General features: G+C 46.5%; 1 protein-coding gene and 1 long non-coding RNA gene across 4 annotated transcripts in view; one reads left to right on the plus strand and one right to left on the minus strand.

Moving 5' to 3' along the window:
- On the plus strand, positions 1-18,344 carry LOC120100872 (uncharacterized). The gene is made up of 3 exons (XR_015676501.1): positions 1-82; positions 186-230; positions 17,470-18,344. It is a non-coding gene; the product is annotated as an uncharacterized LOC120100872 (long non-coding RNA).
- Positions 2,121-23,424, minus strand: part of Cgn (cingulin) — a 27,570-nt gene continuing 6,266 nt past the window's right edge. For all 3 annotated transcript variants that reach the window (XM_087624013.1, NM_001427774.1, XM_087624011.1), the window contains 20 exon segments: positions 20,820-21,703; positions 20,039-20,139; positions 19,845-19,914; positions 19,643-19,738; positions 17,849-17,976; positions 16,692-16,824; positions 16,028-16,240; positions 15,537-15,685; positions 15,173-15,305; positions 11,924-12,133; positions 11,400-11,606; positions 10,773-11,030; positions 8,688-8,858; positions 7,616-7,777; positions 6,454-6,543; positions 5,208-5,291; positions 5,003-5,121; positions 4,585-4,693; positions 3,859-4,022; positions 2,121-3,587 (listed from right to left, as the gene is read on the minus strand). In XM_087624013.1, coding sequence (XP_087480139.1) covers positions 3,446-3,587; positions 3,859-4,022; positions 4,585-4,693; positions 5,003-5,121; positions 5,208-5,291; positions 6,454-6,543; positions 7,616-7,777; positions 8,688-8,858; positions 10,773-11,030; positions 11,400-11,606; positions 11,924-12,133; positions 15,173-15,305; positions 15,537-15,685; positions 16,028-16,240; positions 16,692-16,824; positions 17,849-17,976; positions 19,643-19,738; positions 19,845-19,914; positions 20,039-20,139; positions 20,820-21,674 — 3,594 coding nt within the window. In that variant the 5' untranslated portion in view covers positions 21,675-21,703 and the 3' untranslated portion in view covers positions 2,121-3,445.

The raw sequence follows: 23,424 nt of genomic DNA on the forward strand, positions 1-23,424 counted from the left end.
GTCAATGAGCGGAAGCGAGAGGTAGGCGGTGCCGAGAGACTTCAGGACTCGCCTACCCGCGCTATGGACGATTTACATAAAGGTGGGGCTTGGGAGTGAGGGTGGGGTGGCCACTTAAGAGTTTTACTTAGGGCACAACAAGGTGGTGTCTTGTGGTATTCTTCATTTGTCTTGTCTCCTTTCAGTTCTCCAGGTTCTGTGCAGAAAAGAATCGGTCTGGTCTTCTGTAGGTGAGTTGGGGCTTGCACATGCTTCTATGGTTTTTCCTCTCCCTAAATGAAAACCCAGCCTGTGGGCCTTTTAGAACTGAGTAAATTTTCCCTCAGAGTTCTGCCACAGAGGTAGAAAGACAGGCACCAAGGACCAGCTCACTCAGACTAGTCTAAGCCAGTCTGGCAGGTGCTTTTCCCTGGCAAGTGGCCCAGGTCGAAGTCAAAGCCAGCTAAGCTCTGGGTGGGGCTTGCTTTGCAGAAACTAGCCTTATATGGTTGGGAGAGGCGGGACACATAGCCTTAAAAGGAGTTTGCACCCTAGAGAAAAGAGTCTCAGAGGCACCAACGCATTTGCTTCCCAAGCTTAGGCTGGATCTGGAGGGCTGACCTCTGGTAGATGGCTATCAGCACTGTGTGATGGTCCACAGGAACAGCAGGCACAGTGTGTAAGGTCTCATCAATTTGACTAGGCAGTACCACTGTAGCCAGCAATTCGTTTTGGTGAGCAGCCAGGTCCTTAAAGTGTTAGGTTGAGGAGGTGGGGGTGGGGAAAGAGGAGGTGGGCAGGGACTGGACTGGACTCTGAGTCACTTGTCAGCTATAAATGGATATAAAGCTCTGTCTATACCTGGAAGATAAATACTAGGATATCAATGACCCAGAAAAGAAAAAAACAAAAAAAAAAAAAAAAAAAAAAAAAAAAAAACTCATTTCTGGCTTTTAGCCCTCAAAGAAGGAATCTGTGGTGCTTTGAATGAGAAAGTCCCCCACAGGCTCTGTCATTTGAATACTTGGTTCTCAGTTGGAGGCACTGTTTGGGGTGTGGGAGTGGAAATGTGGTTTTACTGGAGAACCAAGTCACTGGGGCAGGTTTTGAGAGTTCAGACTCCCACCATTCCTAGTTTGCTCTCTGCTTCCTGCTTGCAGTTTGAGATCTGAGCTATCAACTTTCTGCCTGCCTGATGCCATGCCTCTGGCCATGATGGTGATGGCCTCTTACCCCTCTGGAACCATAGGCTCACATACACATTTCTTTATATAAGCTGTCTTGGCCATTGTTTTATGTCACGGCAACAGACAAGTAACTTACACAGCACTCGTGCTACTCTCAGAAGTTGTTAGGACAAAATGGTTCTACCATAAGTAGTCTGTTTCCTATATCCCTTATCAGCCATAAGAGCCCTCTGAAAAGTGAGCTAAAGCCTCATTTTAATGTACAGTTTAAATGACTTCATGAAAGAGGGCCTGCTTAGCGGGGAAAGGTGCCTGCAGCCAGGCCTGATGAATTGAGTTCAATCCTAGGACCTACCCTGTGGAAAATGAAAATGTTGTTCTCTCTCAAAAGTTGTTTTCTGGGCTGGAGAGATGGCTCGTGGTTTAAAAGCACTGACTACTCTTCCAGTGATCCTGAATTCAATTCTCAGCAACCACATGGTGGCTCACAACTATCTTTAACATGCATCTGATGCCCTCTTTTGTTGTGTCTGAAGACAGCGACAGTGTACTCACATATATACAATAAATAAATCTTTTTTTAAAAAAGTTTTCTGACCTCCACAAATGTAGCATTCACATGTATACACACACACACACACACACACACACACACACACACACACACACACAAATGTTTTAAAAAGTAAAGAAAAAAAAAAGCCTTAAGAGTAGGCCTTCTGGGCTGGAGAGATGGCTCAGTGGTTAAGAGCACTGACTGCTCTTACTGAGGTCCTGAGTTCAAATCCCAGCAACCACATGGTGGCTCACAACCATCTGTAATGAGATCCGATGCCCTCTTCTGGTGTGTCTGAAGGCAGCTACAGTGTACTCATATACAATAAAAAAATAAAAATCTTTAAAAAAAAAAAAAAGAGTAGGCCTTCAAATTAGCCAGAAAAATGAGGACAAGAATTTCATATAGATATGACATTTTTAATATTTAATTTAAAATAAACCAAGGCTGGATTGGGAGAAAATATCTGATTTGCAGAATATCTTTTTTAAATCATGAAATTACAAGTCATTGATGAGAACAAAACTTACTTTAAAGATAAGAGGCGAACCATCCCCATTACCTTCACCCACCAGAGCTTGGCACACCCCAAAACCCAAAGGAGGAATACATTCTCCATTACCCCTTCCCTTCTCTACTGAGAGTCAGCTTCTAACCCCAGGCAAAGCTCTGAATCAGGGCCTACTTCCTGAGAAAAGCAAGGATCTGTTGGCTCCCACAGAAGCTGGGCACATCTGGTCAGAGAAGCCACAAGGAGGCCACCGGGACTAGATGTTTGACTCTAGAACCTGTATGAACAGTCGTCATGGTTCCCAGGTACAGCCACCTCATGGCAGCATCCTCAGTCACAGAGGGCGAGGAAGATGGAAACCCTGAGCAGAACCAGTCCCCACCAACTTACCAAGGCCTATCAAAGCCCTTCTCCCAGGGGCTGGTTGGCAGAGCAGCCTGGAGCTGCTCAGCCACTGGGGTCTGGACAGGCTGAGGGCCCCCAATGAGGAAAGGCTGGTCTTTGGAGAGGTATGAATGTGCAGGTTTATAAAAGGCAAGAGCAGCTTCCTCATCCATCTCGCACACTGGTAAGGCACTGAGAGTAAAGCAGCAAGGCAGGGATGGAAAAAAAAGACCAAAGATCCCCTGGACCCAGTGACTTGGGGAAAACAAAAATATTGCAACTCAAGAGATGCTAGGACCTATGACTGTGCAAAAAGAAGCATCTGAGAAGTGGGTAGCGCCATGCCTACATGTCCATAATCCATAATGTTCCCTCCCTGCTCCAGAGTGGGAGGGGGAAAGGTTGCAGGCATCCAGGGAGAGGGAGCAGAACAACATTGGGTTATTTCCCTGAGCTGTATGATTAAATATTAAAGAAATAAAGCTTTACAAACATGGCAATATCCATCCCTTCCTGTCCTTCCCAGTCCCAGTCAGTGTACATGCTGACCATCGGCCCTACCATAAGGGATGGTAGAGAGGTCCTATAGGAAGGACTCGGCAGGACTAAACACCTACTCCTCCAGTGAAAAGGACCAGTCCACCCACCAGCTCATTGCTAATGTTCATCACCATCATTCTGACCCTTCCCAGTCTTAAGTCTGAACTGGGTCACTCATAGGGGAAAAAAATAAAAAAGACTCTGAGGCAGGCAGGATAGAGCAAAGCAGAGCAGGGCTGGCTGGGACAGGCTTGACCACAAGGCCGTTTGTGGTCCTTAGAGCATGAGCTAACATGAGCTAGTCTGCAGGTTGCTCTCAGTAAGCAGTGATGCAATGGATGAGGGGTCGTAGACGCTGTCAAACTCCTCATCGGAGCTCAGCCCCTCTTGTTTGAGGGCTGACTCAGCAGCTGACCGGGAAGCTTTTCGCCTGAGTCAGAGAGAAAAAGAACAGACTAAGACAATCGTACTTTCACACTAAAGAAGAAATTCTTCTAAGACCTCACACTACTCACACGGTCTCCTACTGCTCAGGGATCTAGAAGACAAAGTGAAGGACAGAAGCTAAGACACTAAGAACTAACCATACTGGCTTCTAGGCAGGGTACGGGACTACATATTTCTCCAGCTTGGGAGGGACCATCCCCTACTCCCCAAGAGCGTGGTGCAGAAGGAGGTAGAGAAGGGCTGTCATGTCATACCAGGAGTCCTTTTCCAAGGATTTGATCCGGGCTTGGAGCTGTTCATTGACCTCATGCTGTTCCTCCAGTTCCCGCTGTGCCTTCTTCCTCAGGCTGTCCAGTCGCTCAATTTCCTCTTCCGCTTCATCCACCTGCCGCTTCAAAGCCTTCACCCTCAGGGTTAGCTAAGCAGGATACCAAGTCCGAACAGCACATTAGGAAAGCATCCAAGGGCTGGGACCTCCCTGCAATGACTCTGGCAAGAGACAATCCATACACTCTCCCACCTTCCTAACTCCCCAAGGTGACCTTGTATGTGTAAATTCTCCAGTCCCTGAACTGCTGAGAAGAGTTAGGGAGCTGAGGAGATAGTGCAGACAATAAAATGCTTGCCAGCAAGCACTGGATCTTGGTTCAGTCTCTCTAGGGCACACTCGCCAGCCACGCAACCCTAACCTATTTGGCAAATTCCAAACCAGCCTCTGTACAAATGTGCACGTTCATTCACGTACATACACATATACACCCCACATAAGAACAAAACAAAAGTTATTTGAGGTTCCGATGAACTAATATGAATATAGTACTTAGAAAAGCCAGCACACTTAGTATAGAGGCCATGACTCCTCTTGAGCTGGACCTCTCAGACTAATTTTTGTCCTTACAAAAGCAAAATGGAAGTGTCGAGACTTATGGGGGAGGATGGCCTGCCCTGGCCTAAGAGAACACTGTGTGTCATGTCCTCACCTGGTCTTTCTGGTCATTGACATGCTGCCGTTCATCATCAATCTGGATAGAGAGCTCCTTAACCCTCCGTTCTAGTTTCCGATTGGTAGACTGCAGAACTGTCTTCTCTCTAAGAGGGGGACAGGGGAGGAAGGTCTATGGCCATTGCTATTTCTAAGGGAGCATTTTAGCACTGTACTGCCTCCAAGGACTTCTCTGTCAGGGGCTTCACCAGTAGATGGGGAAGATCCAAGAAGACAGAAACCATTCACATCCCAGAATTTCCACAGCTCTACTCTGTATCAGAACCAAGGGGGACTCCCTGAAGATGAAGCCAGATTGGCCAGATGTGAGGTAAGACGATAGAGAAAGACCCAGAGAAGAAAAGCTCAGAGGAAGAAAGGGAGGGTGAGAGGACTGAGTGACAGGTTCATATCACCTCTCTTCAGCTTGGAGCCGCTCTTGCAACAGTTGATTCTGGGACTCAAGCTGAGAGAAACTAGCACTGGGTTTCTGTAAGCCTTCTGAACTGGCCAACCGGGTCTTCAAATCCTTGTTCTGTGAGAGACAGGAAGATTCCACGGTTAATGCTCCAGTCGGTCCTCTGACTGGTCCCCTGCTCTATCCCCAAGACACCTTTTCACCTGTCTCTCTAAGGAGATTTTGTCACACTCCAAGTCCTGCCGAGCAGATCTCTCCTGCATGAGCTCTGTCCTCAGTTGATCCACCTATTAGGGATGGGCGAGGGGAATCAGACTTGGAAAAGACAAAGGCTAAACTAGCAAAGTGAGTCAACAGAAGCAGTTCCCTGGAGGACCCTCTGAACCACCAGTCTCCCAAATTCTCAGGTAACTAAGAACTCTCATCCTAGAACCCAGCACTCCTCTCTCCATGTTTCTTGGCCTAACTAGACTTGAGGAAGCCATTTCCACTGTGTCAAAGCTGCCTCACTATGATGGATTGTATCCCCAAAACTCAGTTAGATAGGTTTCAGGGGCCCCTGAAAGGCTACTGCACAATTGTGAAAGTGAAGCTTAAGTTGCACTGGAGACCCCAAGACGTCTAAAGTACTGAGAACGTGGGACATTGGCAGTAGAAAGATGGGGGCAGCTGCTGAGAGAGGAGAGGGTATGTGTGCTGCAGGCAGCAGATCCTGAGGAGAAGGGCTGCCCGAGAACAACAGAGCCAGATGATGTCACCAGGAGCCTTGGATTCTAGACGTGGGTGTGGAACTTACAATTAAAAGACTGCTTTGAGTCTCTGAACAGGTTTTGAACTCTGGATTCTGAAGAGGGACTTTGGAAATTGGATTGAATGCATTCTGCATTATGATAGTGACAGAGGTTTTATGGAAGGGGAGACAGGGGTAGACTACTCTTAACATGATGTTTAGAGGTAGGCATGGTGGTGCACACCTTTAATCCCAGCACTTGGAGGCAGAGGCAATCAGATCTCTGAGTTTGAGGCTAGCCTGGTCTACATAGCATGTTCCAGGGCCAGTCAGATCTACCTAGAGAGACCATGTCTCAAGAACAACAATAACAACAACAACAACAACAACAACAAAACACAAAAAGTGATTGAGTGTCAAGTTAAAAGAAGAAATTCAAATGGAAGGGGCTATTTGAAAGAAGCTGGAAATCCCACAGCCAGCACTCCTGAATTGAAACAGTCCTCACTTCGTTTAGAGCAGCCTAGGCTACCAGGACTCTCTCTAGACTCCAGTTCTTGGCTTCCTTCCACCTAAGGAAACCTGTCTACCTGTTCCAGAGCAGGAGCAGATGAGAGCCTGAAGTACACTCTGCCTTACCAGAACTGTTCAGGATTATAGGAAAGCTAGGTTGTCTGTGAAAGAGAGCGCGCTGGGGTGTTACGGTGAGGAGAAGTCACCTGATCCCGGCCACGGTTCACCCGATCTGTTAACAGTTCCACAGTGTTCTTTTCTTCGTCTAACTCTGCTTCCAGCCGTGAGACTTTCTCCTGTGGTAGAAGAACAAAAGGTCAATTCTCTTCCCAACTCGGCGCCCTGGAATGCCAAACTCAGACCAAAGCCCTTTCTCCCTGGCATATTCCAGAATCCTTCTTCTGGTCCTTGCTCCAGCTTGCTCAAAGCCGCCATGGAGCCAGCGCCCTCTGCTGACCAGGAAGGCAAACCCTAGAATCTGTTCCTTCTTGGAGAACTATTTCCTTAATGGAAAAACTCAAAGTGAAATTCACGTTTCCGGGCAGAGAGAGGCCAAGGTGGAGGAGCTCAGGTGGCATTCCAAAGTGTGGAGCAAACTCAAGACGCACGGTATGAGCAGAAGCTAGGCCTGGAAATGAGAACTACTGCTTTCTAGTAGTAGACCTACTCCACTGCAAAGTTACTTACTCTGTGCCTCAGTTTCCCTTATCTGTAAAATGGAGACAAGACTATCTACCACACAGGGTGATGCAGAGGATGAGATGAGTCTTACATGCCACACCCACAGTGCACTATACCCTTGTGGCTATTAGTCTCACTTTCAAGTACAGCAAATTGACTACCATTCACTCTGAGGAAAGCCACTCCTCAGTTCTAGCCAACTGCTGACATGCAGAACTCAGGTCTAGAAGGTCAGTGTTACTACTGTCCAAATGCAACAGATGACCAAAAAAAAAAAAAAATCCAAATTTTTTAGGACATCTATAAATTTCTTTTTTTTTTTTTGATTTATTTATTTATTATATATAAGTACACTGTAGCTGTCTTCAGACACACCAGAAGAGGGCATCGGATCTCTTTACAGATGGTTGTGAGCCACCATGTGGTTGCTGGGAATTGAACTCATGACCTCTGGAAGAGCAGTCGGGTGCTCTTAATCGCTGAGCCATCTCTCCAGCCCCATCTATAAATTTCTTAATACGTTTAGTTCACAGTTGCTAAAACTCTGTAACCTAGCAAAAGCATCAGTTGTGGCTTCTCTAGTACAGAAAAAGGCTTGGAATAAACCAGCTCCTCTCCCCACATAAATCTCACCTGCACCAGAACCAGAGCCCTGTGTCCCTCCGGAACCTGAACCGGTGTCTTTACCTCTAGGCTCTTCAGCTGTCGCGCCTTGTCATCCTGGGAGCGTTTCTTGTTTTCAGCCTCTTGCTCCAGCCCCTGCAATCGCTGGGCCAGCAGCTCTTTGTCCAGCCTTGCTGTGTCCCGTTCAGCCTGGGATGTCTGCAGGGCTTGCCGCAGCCTTTGCAGCTGGACACGAAGATAATGTACAGCTCAGCCTAATTGAAATGTGGGGGGTGGGAGTGCTCTGCCGGAGGGGAGAAATACCTCACTGCTGACACTCATTAGAGCCAGGCTGGGACCACAGCTTAATGGGAAAGCCTAGAGCTGCCAGCTTCAGCTGCCGGAAGAGTCATTTTTAGTTCATTTTCTTTATTGTCTTAAAACTTTCTACGCAAATGGGAATGACGTGAAAGTTTAAATAGGGAGCAGGCATAACTGTGCCTATTTGAAGAGTTTTTTTTTTTTTTTTTTTTTTTTTGGTTCTTTTTTTCGGAGCTGGGGACCGAACCCAGGGCCTTGCGCTTCCTAGGTAAGCGCTCTACCACTGAGCTAAATCCCCAGCCCCAAGAGTTTTTAAAACTACCAATCCTTCCAGGCGTGGTGGTACATGCCTTAACTCCCAGCACTTAGCCAAGTAGAGATCAAATAGATCTCTGAGTTCAAAGCCAGCTATAGTAAGACTCTCCCTCAAAACAAACACACACACAAACAAAAAATATCTACTGATTCTAGGTCCCAAATTGTGATCTAAGTAGTATGAGATGATGTTTAGGCAGTAAGATTTTTAAAACTCTCAGCCTCAAAGTGGCGGTGCATGCCTTTAACCCCAACACTCCCGAGGCAGATCTCTGAGTTCCAGGACAGTCAGAGCTACAGAGAAATCCTATCTCAAAATAATAGGAAAAAAAAAAGCAAAAAAGATATTTAAAACTCATCCCAGGTGACCCTAACGTGCAGCAGAGGTGGAAAGCCCCAGAGACAAATGCTCTCATCTGTGGTTCCGCCTGAGTCTGGACCCTGGCACTCCAGCCATAGGTTCAGTGAGGAGGCAAAGACCTTCAAACCATGGACAGGTTCCTGTTGCCTAGGTTCCTACCTCATCCTGAAGCCGGCTCAGGCCCCCTGAATTCTTTTCAGCCTCACTGGCCCAATCCTTGGCCTGACGCTGGGCATCAGCTACTTCCTTCCGGGCCTTTTCCTTATAATCTTCCATCTGGGACTGGAGCTGCTGCAAAGCAAGCTTGGAGTCATCCCCAATCTGCTCCAGCTGAAATGCAGAGAAAAGGGTTCCTGTCAACACTGCACCTCTGTAGTACATGTTCTGTCCCTTCTCTAGACCCAGCTTCCAAGAGTCTCCCAAGAGCCAAGCAGCTCTCTCTAGCTTGCCTGGTCTAGATCCCTAGTATAGCTAATAGTATATATTCAAATGTCTGGACATCGTAGCTGTAGCCCTTACTTATCATCTCTGGTCTCATTTTCCCATCTATAAAATGGAATAACAACAGCACCTACATTGCTGAGTTGATGCTGGATTATGTTAATTATTTAAAATACTTATAAAGACTCGCTGATACTAAATAAACCTTCAATAACCACATTTCTGCGAACTCAAGTTATAAGATATACTACACTAAGACAGAAAATCTGCCAACTAAACTACGACAAACCCTCAATTACTATGTCAGAGAAAATAAGATTATGTATCTTTTTTCTAAATTGACATTGCCAGTAATTGGCCTTGTTTTTTAAAATAAGATTGGGAGAGGGGTTGGGGATTTAGCTCAGTGGTAGAGCGCTTGCCTAGCAAGCGCAAGGCCCTGGGTTCGGTTCCCAGCTCCGAAAAAAAGAAAAAAGAAAGGAAAAAAAAAAAGATGCAAGGGCTGGAGAGATGGCTCAGTGGTTAAGAGCACTTACTGCTCTTCCAGAGGTCCTGAGTTCAAATCCCAACAACCACATGGTGGCTCACAACCATCTGTAATACTCATATAAAAATAGATAAATAAATCTTAAAAAAAAAAAAGATTGGGAGGGAGAACCTTACCAGCTAAAAACAACTCAACTTCCTTGTTTCCCTTGCTCTCCCTACAATTTAAATCTTTAATAATGCAGGTTCTTTTTTGTAGGTTTTGTGCTTTGAGACAGAGTTTCTCTGTGTAATAGAGGTGGCTGCTCTGGACTTATTCCATAGACCAGGCTTGGCCTCTAAGTCAGAGATCCACCTGTCTCTGCCTCCCGAGTCTGGAATTAAAGTCATGTATCCCATACCCAGCTACTAATACAGATGCTTATGTTAGGTCTTCTAGACTTCGAAAGCAAACACCTAGGACTAGGAGAACGGAGACCGCAGGACGAAATCACTGACACATAAGTAGCCTATCACAATCCTGGCTGGCATGGTAGCACATGCCTATGAAAGCTGTTTTAGCTACCTGAGATTTTTCTCAAAAAAAAGGGGGCGGGGGGGCCTAAAGAGATGGCTCAGTGGTTAAGTACATAAGTACATACTGCCACTCCTGGGCATATACCCTGAACCACAGGGACATCTGGTCAACTATGTTCATAGCAGCTTTATTCGTAATAGCCAGAAACTGGAAACAACCCAGATGTCCTCAACTGAAGAATGAATAAAGAAAATGTGGTCCATCTACACAATGGAGTACTAGTCAGCTATTAAAAACAAGGTCATCATGAAATTTGCAGGCAAGTGGATGGAACTAGAAAATATCACCCTGAGTGAGGTAACCTAGACCCAAAAGGACATGCATGGTCTGTACTGACTTATAAGTGGATATTAGCCATAAAGGACAGGATACCCACACCACACTCCACAGAGCCAAGGAAGCTAAATAACAAGAAGGCCCAAGCAAGGAAGCCTGAAGCTCACGCAGAAGGAGAAATAAAACGACAGCCAGAAACCTGGGGTAGGGGCGGCTCCGGGGTGTCTGTGAAGGTGACTCTAGCTGAGACTCCTAGGAGGAGGGGATGTGGAGCCTGAAGTGGCCCCATCTTGTGAGACAGGTCTCCCAGTGGAGGGATAAGAAAGTCAACCCACAAAACCTTCATCCTGCCTATAAGAAATACTGTCTGAGGAGAAGAGATGGTACACATCCTGACCCACCTCTAGGGTTAGCTTCTGCAGGGCTAGCACCCCTTCCTAAGGGTCCACACTCCCTACATTCACCTCTTTGTTGAGTCGGTCCACAGTCCTGTTCAGCAAACGCTTCTGCTCCTCCAGCTCTGCCTTACTCTTTCGGAGAGCCTCCCGCTGCTTCCCCTCTTCCTCTAGAGCCCGGTTCAGTGCTTGCTGCTCCTGCCCGAGGCGTGCCAGCCCCCGCTGGGCCTCTTCTAGCCGGATCTCCAGAGCCCGCTTGGCTGCTGCCAGGCTCCCCTCCTCCTCCTGGGCAACGTTCAAAGCCTCTTCCAGCTGCTGTTTCTCTACCTGGGAGGCAGGAGAGGAGGAAGGTGGGCTGAGAGAAGGGAAAGCTTAGGCTGAAGCACTGGAGGCAGGCAGATGGAAAGGGTAATGTTGGGTGTGGTGACACACATCTCTAGTCCTGGAACTTGAGGCTGACGCATGTGGACCTCTGAGTCCAGGCCAGGAGGGAAATAGATACATGAGGGATAAGGACAGTCAGTGCACACTGGCAGTAAAACCGACTGCTGCCGCATACTGAGATGGGAGCACGGCGCATGGGGGCATTCTAAACCTATGGCTGAGTACTGAGGGGTCGCAGTGCACGAGGGCACACGACTGAGAAAGTCCCACCACCACTACCACCCCACGTCCGGAGGTGAACAGGAATGTTACCTCCAGCCGATGCACTTTGTCCCGAAGCCGTGCCTCCACCGCTTCCCCACCTTCCACCAGACCTCGGGCCTCCTTCAGCTGCTGCTCCAGACCCAGGATGCGCCTTCGAAATTCGTCATTTTCCTCTTGGGTCTCCCGAAGTGTGGTTTCCACTGTTGCCTGACGCTGCCCCAGTACCATGGCCTCTGTCTCTGATGCCACCTTAGCCTGCGGGCAGTTGGGAGAATCGGCTCAGACCGTGGGGCTCAAGGGGGTAAACATTTACATCCAGGAAAAGGGGTTAGCCAAGAACCCACTAAAAGCTCACAGGCATAGAGAGGTGGTCCTAGCCAGGAACCTCCCTGATAAACTTACCCCTACACAGATGCAGCCACCCTGCCAAAATCTGCTATTCACCGCACACATGAGCCTCCAGAGCTCCTCAGTACATACCCAGCATAGGTTAACTTTGCAGGACCTCTGGCTTCTCAGCCCTCCTGACCCCTCAGCCTCCACCTCCTGAGCCCTGGGCCCACTCCCCTTGCCTTGGAAGCCTCTTCACAGTCCTGCCGCAGTTGCTGCAGGGTCTTTTGTAGCTGGAGGTTCTGCTCTTCCAGATCTCGGCTTCGATCAGCCTCTGCCCGCAGCACCGCCAGCTGCTTCTCTAACACCTGGTTCCGGTGTCGCCCAGCCACCTCCTGACTCTGCCGCTCTGCCTGAAGCTCTTTAAGCTCCCCCTGGGTGCGTTGAAGTTCCTAGAGAGGAAAGAAAACAGTGGCGAGACTCAACTATAATGAGTGTTCTGGAAAGCAGGGAAAATAAGACTTTACATGTGGAAAGAAATATGAATGATAAAGTTTGCTTTAGAGAGCAACTGGGCAGACTCAGAAAAGCTGAACAGACTAACCATGTGACAAGGCCATCCTATTCTAAAGCAATATGCCTAAAAAAAGTCACAGTCCTCACAAAAACTCGTTTATAAATGCTCATAGCAAGATCAGTCACTGTATATCAAACCCAGAAGCAACCCACATGTCCTTACATCGGAAAATGGACAAAATACACTAATGATGAACAGAACATCATATATCCATAAAGCTGGATGGAGCCAGGTGTGATGGTACACACCTATAATCCAACACAAGAAGGCAGAGGCAGGAGGATCAGGTCTTCACGGCATCCTCAGCTACATAGCAAGTTCCAGGCAAGCCCTACAAAAGACCCTATCTCAAAAAACTGAAGAATACATAAATGAACAAAAAAAAACCTAAAGATACTTGTTATACATAGTTGAATCTTGATTATACCAGATGAAAAATATCCAGAAATAAAAAGTCATATTATAGAACTACAATTATATGAAATATTCAGTTTATGCAAATCTGGAGAGACAAAGTTGTCAGAACACATAGGGAAAGACCGCCCATGGACATGGGGCGCTCACTTTCTGGGGTTATTAAAACATCCTGTAACTAGAGAATGGTGATGGTTTCACAGCACAATGAATATTCTAAAACCCACCAACTTTAAAGGGAGAAATTTTAGACCAAATGTGGTAGTGCACTAATCCCAGCATTCAGGAAACAGAGGCAAGCAGATCTTTGTGAGTTCAAAGCCAGCCTCGTCTATGTACTGAGTCCTTGTCTCAAAAAAACTAAAAATAAAGAAAAATTTTATAGTATATAATTTTATAAAACAAAACTGACTGCCAAAAATAAATAAATAAATAAATAAAATATCAAAACACAAAATTATGATACAATAAACACTAATACATCTTTTTTTTCTTTTTCTTTTGGTTCTTTTTTTCGGAGCTGGGGACCGAACCCAGGGCCTTGCGCTTCCTAGGCAAGCGCTCTACCACTGAGCTAAATCCCCAACCCCACACTAATACATCTTAAATTTCTTTTTAAAGGGTAGTTAAAATATAAATTATGGTTCTCTTAGTTATAGAACTATAAATAGTTATTAGCACTTTTGAGATTTAGAAATAGCCAATAAGACAGAAGACTGAAGAGCCAGGCAGGGAGCATTCAGTGACTAAAATGTAGACACTAACAAATCTCCTCACAAAGAACCAGGGCTGCTGGCCGCTGTCTCTTCTGTGTCAGTCTTCCTTAGTCTGCTTCCCTAATCTCTATGTTGTTTACTCGGGTTTTTTTTTTTTTCTTTTTTTTTTTTCTTTTTTTGGAGCTGGGGACCGAACTCAGGGCCCTGCCCTTGCTAGGCGAGCGCTCTACCACTGAGCTAAATCCCCAACCCCTGATTATTTTTTTTTAACTTTATTTATTTATTTATTTATTTATTTATTTATTTATTTATTTATTATAGATACACTGTTGCTGTCTTCAGACACACCAGAAGAGGGCATCAGGTCTTATTACAGATGGTTGTGAGCCACCATGTGGTTGCTGGGAAGTGAACTCAGGACCTCTGGAAGAGCAGTCAGTGAGCCATCTCTCCAGCCTTCTCTATGTTGTTTAAATACTTGATAAAATATACCTCCTATCTGAGGCATAAGGATTTATGAGCTTATCTGGAGAGTTGTGTCAAGTTGGCCATGTCAGCTAATATATTAATAGACTTCAGACCCTTCATTGTATTCCTAACTTCACAACAACATAGTTATTTATATGTTACCCAAAAACAATTAGCTGTGTTCTTTTTTGATTTGGGTTGGGTTTTTTTGTGAAGGGGTTCTTTTTTCTGGGAAATGGGGTTGAGACACAGTCTCTCTTTAGAGCCCTGCCTATCCTGGAACTCACTATGTAGACCAGGCTGGCCTTGAACTCACAGAGATCCATCTGCTTCTTCCTCCCAAATACTAAGATTAAAGGCATGCACCATCATACCTGGCCTATTAGCCATGTTTTTATCCTTCATAAACTATAACACCAAGAGTATGAAACTGGGTTTATTTTAATTTTTATGACTTCCTGGGGCTGGGGATTTAGCTCAGTGGTAGAGCGCTTACCTAGGAAGCGCAAGGCCCTGGGTTCGGTCCCCAGCTCCGAAAAAAAGAACCAAAAAAAAAAAAAAAAAAATTTTTATGACTTCCTCATGACTCTTTTATGAACTATCATCCATGCATGATTAAAAAGGATTGACTTTAGGAAAAAAAAAAAAAAAAGAAGTAGGAATCTTGGAGTGTTGTATCACCAACCAGCAAAACTGTGGCTTGGGATACTGAGTAGGTGCACATCATACACTGTGCTCCTTGAGCACCATGTCCAGACTGTGTGCTTTCCAAATAGCCTTCAGATTACAACTTGGTTTCCACAAGTAGGTCAGCTAGCCAAGCAGATACCAACATCCCAGTTCAGGGATTATATTTCTCAATGTAAATTAATAAACAGGCATTCTAAAAAAAAATATTTGTTTTATCACATAGTTAACGAATTTCCCCTTGAAAGAGCAGGTTTTGCAGTGCTGACCAAATTAAGGTTCTGAGCCTGCAAAAATGACCCTGGAGTTTTACAAATCCATCTGTATTCAGCTTCCTAGGATGTCGTCTAGGAGGTAGTCAGCAGCAGCTTTTGTCTATACCACGAACTGGCTGCTGATAGCTGTTTGTTTGTTTGTTTGTTTGTTTGTTTGTTTGTTTGTTTTCCCACTAGAAAACTCTATAACCAACAAGGAGACTGGCCCTGCACAGCTGTAAAGCCAAAACTGAGCTGCTAGGATAACGCTTGAAAGTCACACTCATGGAGACAGTCCCACTATCATGGGCAGAAGTGTCTCAAGTGAGGCAGGAGATCATCCCAACCTGCCATTCTACACCAAGTGCCAAGTACCTTTTTGAGCTCCTCAACCTGCTGAGTATCTCTTGTACTGGCTCGGGCTTGCTCTAAGTCCCTCTGTAAGATCTCCATCTTCTCCCCAAGTTCCTCTTCTATCTCCTCCTTCTCCATCCGCAGCTGCAGCAGTCTGAGTTCAGCAAAGTTTTAAACAAAGGATAAAAGGTCAAGGTCAAACGTCACACATAGGGGAGATTCACCAGACAGTGGAAACCAGCCCTCTGGAGGCCACTGCCATAGACACTAACTCAAGGAGAACAACCAGCTTAGGAAATAAAAGTGTGAGAGAAGGCAGCGGTGGGGGTACTAGAGGGTCCAAGAGTCAGGTTAAGTGCCCCTGCAAAAGGCAGGAGGGTCTTACTCCTGCTTGGCAGCTCTCAGCTCCTCCTTGTTTTTCTGGAACATGTTCTGCCAATGCCCTGTCTCCTCTGAGGTCTCCTCTAGCTCTTTCTGCAGCTCCCTCACAAGGGAAGACATCTTCTGCCTCTCAGCCTCCACTGCAGCATGGTCCTAGGGAAAGAGAAAAATGAGCACCAGGAGGCTCAGAGGGGAAAGCTCACTTTTGAGGCAGAAGAAGTATAATGCTCAGAAGCTGCAGCCCGCCTCTCTGCCATCTGTAACAAGACTCCCTCCATTATTTTCCTATGGAGTTTGACCACACTTAACACACTTAAGGCCTGTAATGCATCTCCCTGCCCTGTAGGTTTCCTAACCAAGGCTTCTCACTACATCTCACATATCCTTTAAAGAAGACTCTTAGTTGCAACTATGAAAAGTTCAAAAATACACTAATAAGGCAGCCCCATTCCCTGGCAGCATCTTCCTTCTCCAGCTCCAGTTCCTGTCACATGCCTGGGTTGCATCTTGCATGCTCCGGCGAAGCTGCTCTGTGTCTCGCTGGTATTGCAGCCGGACATGTTCCACCTCCTGGTCATGGGAGGCCACCTCCTCTTTCAGGGCCCCCTTAAGGGCTGTCAGCTCCCGTTCCCTCAGCCGAAGCTGCTCCTCTACTCGTTGTTTACCCTCTAAGAGCTCTTCCAGAAGTTCCCGGGTCTCTAACAAGTCCTGGAGGATAGGAAGGTAAAAGCAATATGGTCATATTAGGACTCATTCAGTCTATTAAATAGCTCACCCATTTAGCCAAAAAATATTTATTGAGAGCTTGGCAGGGAAGCATATATGTCTAACTCTAATAATTAGAAGGCTGAGACAGAAGGATCACAGGTTGGAAGCCAGAATGGACAACTTAGCCAAGTCCCACCTCCAAAAAGAAAATGTATTCATACTTTGTATTAGTCTGGTATTAAGTGCTTCGTGCCCTCTAAGCTGCCCGTAGAATAAAGGAAAACTTTCATTCTGGCCTCCTGCCTCACACTGCCTCTGAGTCTGCCTGAAGGCACACAGAAAAGCCCTAGAGAAAACCTACAAGCTTTTCATACTTGAAGCAAACAGTGGATGAGCAGGCCTGAAGATGCTGAGGGAACCGAGAATCTACACCCTACACCTCTTGTCCTACCTTCAGGAGACTCTCCTTTCCGGGATCAAGATTCTGGCTATGTTTCAGCTTGAGCTGTAGCTCCTTCACCTGGGTCTCCAGCCCATGTCGTAGTCCTTCTTCCTGGCCCAGCAGGAGCTTCATGTTCTGAAGCCTGACAATAGATGATAGCATTACTGGATACTATGTTAGGCAGTTACACATCTGCCACACATTGACTCATTTAAACTTCCTTTAAATATCTATTCTTTGCATATTTTGTTTTGCAGTGTTTGAGATAGAAGGGCTTTGCCAAACTGGCCAGCACTTCCCCAATGAACTACACCATGTCCCTATTCAAATCTTTTTTTCTTTATTTTATTTCCTTTATTTTATTTGTTTACTTTGAATATATGTATGAGAGTGTGACAGTCAGAGGACAACTTGCAGGAGTCAGTTCTCTCCCTCCCAATTGTGTGTCCCAGGGACTGAACTCGGGTCCTCCGGCTCTGTGGTAAGCGCCTCTACCAGCCGTGCCAGCTCTAAGCCTTAAACGAACTTTTTTTTTTTTTTTTTTGGTTCTTTTCTTCGGAGCTGGGGACCGAACCCAGGGCCTTGCGCTTCCTAGGTAAGCGCTCTACCACTGAGCTAAATCCCCAGCCCCCTTAAACGAACTTTTACACCCAACTTCAATCAATACTTAGAGCTGTCTTTGCATGAGCCCCTCCTGCTCTATCTTAGCCTGCCATCCTCACCACCTTCTCAAGTGTTACAGTCACTCACACACTACACTTCCTCACTGGCTGTTTCCTATCCCCAGGAGCTAAGATTCTAGAGTGGAGAGCCCTACCTGTAAGGTTCACTGACGGACCTCGTCACAGCCTGTCCCATAAACAACATCACTCACAGACAGAAGACACCTGCTGTACCAGTGAGTAAATATCCTCACGATAACCCTGTGAGATAGCTTTTGGGCCATTTTACAAACTAAGAACCTTGACCGGCATTCTCAGGTAACCTATCTCCAGATCGTGCACTATCACCATTACCACAGAAAGGGAAAGAGAAAACAATCCCCGCTCCTTTAGCTTCTGAAGATTTCCCCTCTGCTTCTCTCAACTCTGGGAGGATCCACCTCTAGGCCCAGGCCCCAACAACCCACATGGCCCACATGTCACATGACCCATCTGCACACTCACTCCTTGGCACTCTGCTGGACCTCCCCCTTTCTCTTCTCCAGCAGCTCCTGCAGTCGGTGGCACTCTTCAGCCTTCTCCTCCAGCTGCCTCTCTAGCCCAATCCTGGATGGTTCTAGCTTTTGCCGCTTCTGGAAGAGAGATGGAGAACAGGAAAAGCTTGTAGAAAGATCTAGTATAGCTCTGCACAGTAGCACAAGACTGTCATCCTGTCCTTGGGGGGACAGAAGCAGGAAAATCACTGTGAACTCAGGCTAGCCTGGGCTACAGAGTGAATTCCAGGCCAGTTTGGCAGTTTAGGCTACAGAGTTGAAACCTTGTCAATCACTCAATCTACCAAACCTCCTTAAGTCCCCTAAATGTCCTAGTAATAGCAACCATGAGTTGAAATTACTCAGCTAGGCTGATCCCTGATTCTTCATAGCAGACATTGAGAAATGTTGTTTTAAGATGTTACATTTTGGAGTAATCTCTTTTGCAACAAATAAATAGAGAGTATATTATTATCTTTACTTTCTGAGAAGGAAACAGGATTGGAATACTTGAAGAACTCAACTAAGATTAGTTCTTAGTTGACTCCACTTAACCATTAACCTTGAATTGCTTTCTCCTTAACAAGAGGACTTCAAACCAACACAAGCTGAACTCCAACTATGTACAAGGCAACACTGTGAGAGGTGGAAGAAGCATTTATAAGGGGTGTGGGGCTAAGGGTGTGGCTAGATGGTGGGGTGCTTGCCTGGGTTCCATCCCCAGCACTGCATAAACCGGGCATTGTCATGGACATCTGTAATTCAAAATTCAGAAGGTAGGGGCAAGAAGATTACAAGGTCATTCATGGCTAACAGTGAGTTCAGGGTCAGTCCTTCTGAGATCCTGCCTTCCTAACTCCAAAAACAAAAGTAAAAATTAAAAGGTGTAAGTTTTAGAGAAAGAATGGCCGTGTCTTTTCATTCCATCTCTGCAACTTACTGCCACAGCAATTCCCTCAGCCTCTCTTCCGATCTTCAGATTTCTCATCAGAGAAGGAGGTCCTAGTACACTTTGCACAGCCACTGAAATGATCATGTATTACCCAGGACAGTATCTGCCATAAAAATTACACTCAACGAATTCCACTATTATTGCTATCATGATTATGAGAAAAAGACTTGAGACACATAGAATATAAGTAATTTTTTTGAGATATGGTTTCATGTAACTCAGTCTGTCCTCAAGCCTGATAAATAGACAGAGATGACCTTGAATTCCTGATCTTCCTGTCTCTACTTCCTCAGTGCTGGTACAGGCAAGTACCACCACAATTGGTTGCATTCGGTACTAGGGACTGAACCCTGAGCTTGACGCATGTGAGGTGAGCATTCTATGAACTGACTAGCCCACTAGACTAGAGAACAAAAGAAAGCAAGTTTCTCAGGCTTTATATAAGTAGTTAGTAGCAAGCCCAAGATAAGGACTCCTGGGGAAAATGAAAAGGAAGTAGTTAGCTTTCTAATGTGCTCCACCCATCTTGAATCCAGAGAAACTCAAAGTCCTTGGCGGGATGAGGACACTGACTTCTTGTCTCGTGTAATACAGATAGTACTTGTCCTACTACATAGAAGAACCAGTCCAGCTAGGTATGGTGGCACACATCTTTGATCCCAGCAAAGTGAAGAAGAACTCTGTGAATTCAAGCCCAGTCAGGGATATTCACTCAGTAAGACCCTGTCTCAAAACAAACAAAAAGGAGCCAGCTCCATCCATCCCCAGGACAAGCTAAAGGCATCCTCCTGTATCTTTCGTCACCAGCCTCACCTTCACCTCTTCATCCAGCTTTTTCTGAAGCTCCTCCATTTTCCGGGTAAGTTCAGCCTGCCCTACCAGGGCCTTAGTAGAAGCAGGAGAAACCATCTGCCAGAGGTATTAGGAAATAAGGAGTGGAAAGTGAGCCCGCAATCTCATCCCAGGAGGCCTCAAGACTCTGACCCTTGCTGGGACCCCACAGAAGGTCACTCACCCCCAGAGGCTGCATCTGCTCCAGCACCAAACTAACTTTCCTCCTCACAGATGCCTCACTGTCAGCACTTCTGGAGGACAAAAGGATAGAAGCAAGGGTGAGTAGAGAAAAGGGAAAAGCAAGGAAGATGGGAAACAAAGCCAGAGGGACCGGAGGAAAGTGTATGCTCCCACCATCAGGTGGACCTCACTCACCCCTCCCTTAGGATGCCATAGATGGTGGCCTTCATATGGTCCGCACTGCCTGGTGGTGCTGCCTCCCGCTGGTCTCGGAGAAGGTCTGGGGTGGATTTGAACTGGGGGAGAAAAATGAAGACAAGGAGAAAGAAAAGGAAGAGGAGAGGAAGAGAGGGAAGATTAGGATATATATATATAGTGTGTGTGTGTATGTGTGTGTTTTGAATGGAACGGGGGTGGCAGCTGAGAGACAAGGCCTCTCAGAATGAGGAACAACACTTCGGGCCTGAGAAACAGCCCAGAGGAAAATGTCCAAAAGCTGGTAGATCTCTGCAATATTGCTGCAGACGAGACTTTTCTCAATAACCATCTGTGAGCTATGTCCCAAGTAATTTGTCAGTAATGCCAACAGATTACTAGAGTTTATAAATGCACAGAGCTGTAGAATGCACATGTGTTTGTCTCAAAGTAAAGATGCTCCCCACTTAGTTATGCCACTGAGTAAAAAAGGACAAAGCGTAGTCTTCACCAAGACTATCCAAGGGGCTCTCCATATCTTCCTGCCTAGCAGATTAGCATTTGCTGACGACTGAAGATTGGCTATCTCTCCATGCTCATTTCCACTTTCCTTAGAATTTTACCCTTGAAAGTCTGTTGTGTATGTGGATATTTAGTAGCTAAAATGGAGAACGAACAAAAGACAAAGACCTTCTCTCCTATTTTATCTGAGTTAGCAAAGGAGTCTGTGGCATGATAAAAAAGCCAGGGAGGTTGGAAATGGGGAGGGATGACATCTGACCTGCACCATGGCGGGATCCTGTACTTTCTCCCGTGACTCCTCAAAACTCTGAAGCACCCAGTCTTGAGTCTGACGGGAACGGCTAAAGCTGCTGAAAGGGCTCTGCTTCTGGGGTAGGGTCTTTGAACTGTCCATATGGTTGTCATACTTTGTTCCACGAGCCCAGTGGTTGGTTGACTGGAGTTCCCGATCTTCACGTGTATCCCGTGAGAGCCTGCTGTCCAGACTCTGGCTCCGCTTCCGCTGCTGCTCTTGGGGAAGAGTCTTTGTGCGGCGGCCTGTGCGGCCCCGGACCTGGCTTCCCTTCTGACCATCGAACTTGTTGATAAGCGAGTCCACTGACGACAAGGGAGCAGTGTCAATGGTGTTAACTGAGGGAGTCTTTTGGGGGGCTAGTTCCAGCAAGCTGGTGCTCCTATTACTAGGACTCATAAGAGCAAGCCCTGTCAGAGAGGCTTGCGACTGGGAACGGAGTAGTTTTCCATTCAAGTGGTCCCTGGGCTCCTCATCAGATGTGCTGCCCTGAGAAGTGGCAGGATATCCCTTGACTTGAGAGTAGGGGTTCTCGGGGAGCTCTGAATCAGAGCTCAGAGCACCTGGGGACCCCCGGTTGTTGCCCCCTTTGATTTGGACCCCAAAGGAGTCAGCTCCTTTCTCTCCGCTGTTGAGAACCACAAAGGGTTGCCCGGCGATGCCCTGCACGCGCACAGCGACCCCATAGGTGCTGGCTCTAGCATCCTTAGCAGGCCGCCGCCCACTCCGACGAAGGGTGCCCATCTCAGCAGCACCCTCTGGCTCTGTAATAAATCGAATTTGGACTCCATGGTCTACAGGGCCCCGGGGATCAGCCATCATGAGTGCCAGCTCCACATGTAGGAGGGCTCCTAGAAGATGAAGAAAACAAGTTTTAGCTCAAGAGCCTCAAGTAGAAACGTAGCTTCAGGGAAGCTGGCTGCCTAGTCAGTTTCTTCCATAGAAAATGGTTCTCATATCTTATCTGAGCAGGAGAAGAAATGAAGGGTATGGGAGTCTACGCCCAGTTTCTGACTTATTAGTCCTGAGAAGGACCTAAGAATTGGCATTCCTCAGCAGCTTCTCCTGGGTGATGCCGATATTCTTGATCCAGATAGCACACTTTGAAAAGGCTAAGAAGGAACAATGCCAACCAACCAGAGCGTCCAGGGACTAAGCCACTACCCAGACACTATACATGGACTGACCCTGGACTCCAACCTCATAGGTAGCAATGAATAGCCTAGTAAGAGCACCAGTGGAAGGGGAAGCCCTTGGTCCTGCCAAGACTGAACCCCCAGTGAACGTGATTGTTGGGGGGAGGGCGGTAATGGGGAAAGGATGGGGATGGGGACACTCATAAAGAAGGGGAGGGGCAGGGGTTATGGGGATGTTGGCCTGGAAACCGGGAAAGGGAATAACAATCGAAATGTAAATAAAAAAATACCCAATTTAATAAAGATGGAAGAAAGGGTTGGGGATTTAGCTCAGTGGTAGAGCGCTTGCCTAGCAAGTGCAAGGCCCTGGGTTCAGTCCTCAGCTCCGGAAAAAATAAATAAATAAATAAAATAAAGATGGAGGAAAAAAAAAGAAAAGGCTAAGAAGATAGTTCATTAGTAGACAGCTTGCCAAGTGTGTACAAGGCCGAGTCTGAACCCAAACATAGGAAGAAAAAAAAAATCAAAATGAAACATAACACACTTTGAAGCCCACATCCGCAAAATAATTCATTCCCTTTGATGCAGTCCTGAGAATTGTGGCTTATTAAGACTTTGAAGATAATTTCTGATCTTTACCTACAACAAATAGCCATGGGGTCCACCAGGTAAAGGTGAACCCCAAAACCTGCCTATCTCATTCTTCTACTGCCTTGAAAACGGAAACCGCTGACTGCAGAAGTTTATTAAAATAAATAGATTATAAAATGTGGCATCCCATTCTGGGGAAGATACTTCAGCTGGCAGCGGTGATGTCTCTGCAGTAAGGGTACTGAGGGCTAGACAGTGACATTAGGGTTTCTACTCTCCAGGATCTCCCCTGTTGCTGTTTGACCCTTTTGACCTTGGTACCGTATACATGTACTGCCTAGCTGAGAAAGGACTTCAGGCTGGGCTGTGACTCAGTGGTAAAGCATCTGTGAGATCTGGGATTCAGTCCTCAGCACCAAGAGAGGGAGGGAGGGAGGGAGGGAGGGAGGGAGGGAGGAAGGAGGGAGGGAGGGAGGGAGGAAGGGGAAGGGGAAGGGAAGGGAAGGAAAGGGAAGGGAAGGGAAAGGAGGAAGGGGAGAGCAAGCAAGCATGCATGCAAGCAAGCAAGCAGGAGAGAAGGGAAGACTTTCTTTCCTTCTTTCTCTTTTAAAATAAAGTCGTATGTGGCCAAAGCTGGCCTCACACTCCCTACGCTACTGAAGATGACCTTGGACTTCAGTTCCTTCTATTTCCACTCCTTGAGTACTGGTCTTACAAAGGTGAGCCATTGGGCCTGGTTTTATGGAGTTTTGGATGGAGCTCAGGGCTTCATGTATGCTAGGCAAGCACTCTACCAAACAGAGCTTCGTCTCCAGCCCTTTAAATACAGATTTGAGCGTGCTAGT

Source organism: Rattus norvegicus, chromosome 2 (assembly GCF_021556685.1).
Source record: "Rattus norvegicus strain SHRSP/BbbUtx chromosome 2, alternate assembly SHRSP_T2T, whole genome shotgun sequence".
Lineage (NCBI taxonomy): Eukaryota > Metazoa > Chordata > Mammalia > Rodentia > Muridae > Rattus > Rattus norvegicus.